The 6,030-nt window shown below is 46.6% G+C and overlaps 1 protein-coding gene across 1 annotated transcript in view; it reads right to left on the bottom strand.

Annotated features, from left to right (window-relative positions):
* Positions 1 to 492: 492 nt before the first annotated feature.
* Positions 493 to 6,030, bottom strand: part of LOC109935801 (zinc finger protein 850-like) — a gene marked incomplete at its 5' end in the record, with an annotated part of 75,228 nt that continues 69,690 nt past the window's right edge. Inside the window, 2 exons of the mRNA XM_048619606.1 lie at positions 493 to 2,489; positions 3,746 to 3,909. Coding sequence (XP_048475563.1) covers positions 1,324 to 2,489; positions 3,746 to 3,909 — 1,330 coding nt within the window. The remainder of the gene's footprint in view (positions 2,490 to 3,745; positions 3,910 to 6,030) is intronic.

The raw sequence follows: 6,030 nt of genomic DNA on the forward strand, positions 1-6,030 counted from the left end.
GTTAAAGGGATCAAAGGGTATAGGGAGAAAGCGGGAACAGGGTACTGAGTTGGATAATCAACCATGATCAAATTGAATGATGCAGCAGGCTTGAAGGGCTGAATAGCCTACTCCCTGTTCCTAGTTTCTACGTTTCTAACATCATCCTGATCCCATCTTACTTCATATGTTAGACTTCAACTGTCATAAGCAGTTTTGATTACTCTTTTGAAAAGGTTTCCTGTTCTTCCACACTATGCAGTGTCCTGGGGCTGACCTTGTGTATCGCCCTGGCTTTCCTTTTTGCTTCAATAGCGGTACCACCTCTGCTGGGTTGGTCTCAAACTAGACTGAAAACAAAAATGCTGGAAATCACAGCGGGTCAGGCAGCATCCACAGAGAGACAGCAAGCTAACGTTTTGAGTCTAGGTGACTCTTCATCAGAGCTGACATTAAGTGTGGAGGGGACAGCATTTATGCCCATGAAAGGTGAAACTTCAGCTGAAACCCTCAGTCGCTGAGAAAGGAAGCACGGCTGTGAAAATGAGTTTTGGCAAACGCCATGTCGAACACCAGCAATGAAATGGAAAGCAACTAAGATGTACGTGATGAACGAGACAACCAGAATTTCTATAAGAAGGAAGAGCACAACTTTTCTAGTTTGGTCTCAAACTAATCTTTGCTTTGGGTTCTGCCTTTACCAAATGTTGCTGTTCGTACAAATAATTGAACTCAGCAACTTCAAAACATAATCACTATCAATAATCTTTTATGAAGTTTGTATTGGTGTTATTGTAAAATATTTCACTATTGTGCTTCATGTCCTTTGACAGTTTAGTTTCATAATGGATACTGTGTACTCATTGTGACGAACTGTCTATGTCAGTAAGAATTGTCAACCCAAATCAATCAACACTTTCTAATAGGTGACGTTCATCAGTGGAAACTTTTAGACACTGAATGGTAGATTTTTCACCAAAGATCCATTTAGGATGGAAGTAAATTTTCACAATTTTATTGTAAACGAATTCCTGTTGAGAGTTCTTGAATTAGGTGAAAGATCACAGATAGAGGTATCAATAAAGAATGCTGTAGGTCCAAAAATTCAGCAACATATCCAGAATATTAAATTCCAGCCAATTATATGGCTATTAACATCAACAGAAATGAACTAAGACTTTCTGTGCCATCACTCCCGGTTGTGATTAACAACAGCATCCAAATGCTACCACCACTTGTTGCAAATGAGTGAATCACTTCCCACACAAAGAGCAGGTAAATGGCATCTCTCCAGTTTGGTGGTGTTGGTGTATCAGCAGATTTGGTACAACTGCTGAAACTCACTCAGGACGAAGTGCAGCTGAACGGTTTCACCTTAGTATGAACTCGGTGGTGTGATTGGAGGCCGAATAACCGAGCAAATCCCTTTCCACACACGGGGCAGGTGAATGGTTTCTCTCCAGTGTGAACCCGCTGGTGCCTGACCAGGTCAAATGACTGAGCAAATTTCTTTGCACACATGGTGCAGGTGAACGGCCTCTCCCCGGTGTGAATCCTCTGGTGTATAGTGAGCTTGGATGAACTGCTGAAGCTTTTCCCACACTCAGTGCAGCTGAACGGCCTCTCCCCGGTGTGAATTCTCTGGTGTGCAGCGAGGCTGGATGAATGCTTAAATTTCTTTCCACAGGAGTTGCAGCTGAATGGATTCTCCTCGGTGTGTATTCGCTGGTGTGACTGGAGGCTGAATAAGCGAGTGAATCCCCTTCCACACATAGGGCAGGTGAATGGTCTCTCCCCCGTGTGAATTTGCTGGTGCCTCACCAGATCGAATGACTGAGCAAATTTCTTCCCACATGTGGGGCAGGTGAATGGCCTTTCCCCAGTATGAGTGCGTTGATGTGCGGCAAGGGTAGAAGAATGTCTGAAACTTTTTCCACAGGAAGTGCAGCTGAATGGATTCTCCTCAGTGTGAACTCGGTGGTGTGACTGCAGGCCGAATAACCGAGCAAATCCCTTCCCACACACGGGGCAGGTGAATGGCTTCTCCCCTGTGTGAACCCGCTGGTGCCTGACCAGATCGAATGACTGAGTGAATCCTTTCCTGCACACGGGGCAGGTGAATGGCTTCTCACCAGTGTGAATTCGCTGGTGTGCGGTGAGGGTGGATGAGTTGTTGAATTTCTTTCCACAGTAAATGCAGTTGAAAGGCCTCTCCTCAGTGTGAACCCTCTGGTGTGACATCAGAGAAGTTGTCTGAGTGAATCCCTTCCCACATACAGAACAAACAAATGGCTTCTCCCCAGTGTGACTGCGTCGATGGCTTTCCAGCCGGCAGGAATAAGTAAATCCTTTCCCACAGTCCTCACATTTCCATGGTTTCTCCATGGTGCCAGTGTTTAGGTGTTTCTTCTGCTTGGAAGAAGATTTGACCATGCACACAACTCGTGGGGTGTCTCTTCCTCCTGTGAATGCTGAGATATTTATTTCAAGCTGTGTAAGTGGTTCAAGATCTATCCACAATCAGTGCTAACAGTGGAACACTCTCCGGTTGTGTGCATCTTGACATCTTCCCAGTCATACTGACACTTGAATCATTCTCCTGCAGACAGATCAAACATTTCTCATTCCCCATTCAAAGACCGATGATGTTCCAGTCCAGATGAATCAAATGACTGTTAAAATTTAATGCAAAGTTTGGGTTTCTCATCTGTGAATCCTTCCCAATATCCTGGAAAAGGAATTTACAAAAGTTATCACTGTCAGTACAAGATAGAAATTCAGAAGAAACAATTCCCTTTTCAATGAAGCAATTTTTCTCCTGTTCCCCCAAGACTGTAAATTCCCAGATCAGCATTGCCGTTGCCCCCACCCCTAGTGGAATTTAAACCCATCTCTAAAAAAAAAATCATGGAGGGGGGAGGTGGGGGGTCATAGATAAGGTGAATAGCCAAGATCTTTTCCCCAATGTAGGGGAGTCCAAAACTAGAGGGCATAGGTTTAAGGTGAGAGGGGAAAGATTTAAAAGGGACCTGAGTGTCAACGTTTTCACATAGAGGGTGGTGCATGTATGGAATGAGCTGCCAAACGAAGTGGTAGAGGCGAGTACAATTACAACATTTAAAAGACATTTGGAAAGGTACATGGATAGGAAAGGTTTTGAGGGATATGAGCCAAACATAGACAAATGGGACTAGTTCAGCTTAGGGAACCAGGTCGGCATGGACGATTTGGGCCGAAGAGTATATTTCCGTGCTGTATGACTCTATGACTCCCACTTCTTCCATCCATTCCCAGTTTCCTCCATCCCTTTCCTCTCCCTGGCTTCAGTTCTCCAGCTCCTGTCTACAGATTGAGAATCAAATCAACGTGCCTCATTCCCAAAAGACTTTGGGAATCTTCCTCACCTTTTCAGGGTTTCCTTCCTGACCAGAGCTTCATTGATACCCTCACCCAACCCAAAGTGGAGCTTCTTATTGACTGACCCTCTCCCTCAGATGAGAACTGTCCTCCAGTCGCTGCCCCAGGATGGGTTCCATTCCCCCTGTCCCCGCTGCCTGGCAAAATAAAACAAAGAAATGCAGATACTGGAGATTCTGTGGCGGACAGAAATTGCTGGAGAAATTCAGCGTCTGGGAAGAGAAAACAGCGTTAACGTTTCGATTGCAGTGACCCTTCTTCAGGACTGCCTGGGAAATCCTTCAAAGCTTGCCATTCTGGAGATGCAGCGCATTTCATACTCTAAGGCCAACACGCCCAATGCGCATACTCGAGTTCACCGCAGCCCCTGGCTGATTTACAGCGTCTCTCGCCCAATCTGAAGAGAGCAACTCGTCCTCTAACCAATCGGGATGAACTGGGGGCGGGCCTATGCCTGGATCTCGCTCCATTGGCTGAAACTCTGCCCTATTTGGAAACCCGATTCGTATCCAACTAGGAGAAAAGGAGCTTTCTGATTCTGGCTTTAAATAGATAAAACCCTGTGGGGACGCAGCAAACATTTGGGGAATGTGATGAAACAATGCACAAATAATTTAAGGGTTGATCCAAGCAGAGATTATTGGAGGGAATAACACAATGTAGTAAGAAAGGAAATTCAGCGTCAAGTTTGGGGAAACTGGGATTTGTAAATTGAAGTCTTCGGAACTGAAAGAATCTGATGTGAGAAACACCGAGCTCCAGGGACGTCTCTGCAGGAGTTCCCCACGACAGTGTCCTAAGCCCAACCATTTTAGCTGCTTCGTCAATGACCTTCTCTCCACCATCGGACAAGGTTGCTCGCTGGTTAGCATTGCTGCCCCACAGCACCAGTATTCAGTTCGATTCCAGCCTTGGCTGACTTCCCGTGTGGAGTTTGCATGTTCTCCCCGTGTCTGTGTGGGTTTCTATCGGTTTCCTCCCGTAGTCCAAAGATATACAGGCTAGGTGGATCAGCAATAGTAAAATGCAGGTTTCTGGGGATAGGTTGGGGTCTGGGTGGGATGCCCTTCAAGGTCCATGCATATGGGTCAGTGGGCCGAATGCCTCTTTCCACACTGTAGTAGGGATTCTACATGTGGGGATCCACAAAGACTTGGGGATCCAAGAACACATACGGTCAGAAGTGGATCAGATGTTCACTGATGATTGCACAATGTCAGCACCATTCAGACTCCTCAGATACTGAAGCAGTCCTTGTTCAAACGCACAACATCTGGACAATATCCAGGCTTGGGCTGAAAAGTGGCTAGGACAGTCGCATCACACAAATGCCAGATTATGACCATCTCCTATAAGAGACAATCTAACCACTGCCCCTTGACATTCAATGTTACCATCACTGAATCTCTCAATGCCACTCTCCTGGGAGTTACCATTGACCAGAAACTCAACTGGAATCGTCATCTCAATACAGTGGCTACATGATCAGGTCAGGGGTTAGGAATATTGCAACCAGTAACTCTCCAAAGCCTGTCCATCATCTACAATGCACAAGTCAGGAGTGCAATGAAAAACTTCCCACATGCCCTGGATGGGAGAGCGGCTCCAACAACACTCAAGAAGTCTGGCATCATCCAGGACAAAGCAGCATGCTTGATTGTCACCACATCTACAAATGTTGATTTCCTCCACCACTGATTCTCAGTAACAAGAAGACGAACTGGAGAAATTCTTCAGAGATCCTTAGACAGCACCTTCTGAACCATTTCCATCTAGAAAGATAAAGGCAGCAGATACATGGGAACACTGCCAGTTGATGTTCTCCTTAAAGCCATTCACACTCCTAACTTGAAAATATATCATTACTCCTTCACTGTGGATGGGTTAAAATCCTGGAATTCCATCCATTAGGGCATAGTGGGTCTACTGACTGCACATGAACTGTCACATTTTAAGAAGGCTGCTCACCATGACCTTCAACTGGGGACAGGTAATAAATGCTGGCCAGCCAATGATGCCCACATCCCATGAATGAATTTAAAGAAAGGACTTATAGGCAACAATTTGAATAATCAGAAACAGAACATTAACAGAACATCGTCCGACACTTCCGCCTTCTGCAATCCGACCCCACCACCAAAGACATCTTTCCCTCCCCACCCTTATCTGCTTTCCGGAGGGACCACTCTCTCCGTGACTCCCTTGTCCGCTCCACACTCCCCTCCAGCCCCACCACACCCGGCACTTTTCCCTGCAACTGCAGGAAGTGCTACACCTGCCCCCATACCTCCTCCCTCACCCCCATCCCAGGCCCCAAGAAGACTTTCCACATCAAGCAGATGTTCACCTGCACATCTGCCAATGTGGTATACTGCATCCGCTGTACCCGGTGTGGCTTCCTCTACATCGGGGAAACCAAGCGGAGGCTCGGGGACCGCTTTGCAGAACACCTACACTCAGTGCGCAATAAACAACTGCACCTCCCAGTCGCGAACCATTTCAACTCCCCCTCCCATTCCTCAGACGACATGTCCATCCTGGGCCTCCTGCAGTGCCACAACGATGCCACCCGAAGGTTGCAGGAACAGCAACTCATATGCCGCTTGGGAACCCTGCAGCCCAATGGTATCAATG

Source organism: Rhincodon typus, chromosome 43 (genome assembly GCF_021869965.1).
Source record: "Rhincodon typus isolate 14 chromosome 43, sRhiTyp1.1, whole genome shotgun sequence".
In the NCBI taxonomy this organism is placed as follows: domain Eukaryota; kingdom Metazoa; phylum Chordata; class Chondrichthyes; order Orectolobiformes; family Rhincodontidae; genus Rhincodon; species Rhincodon typus.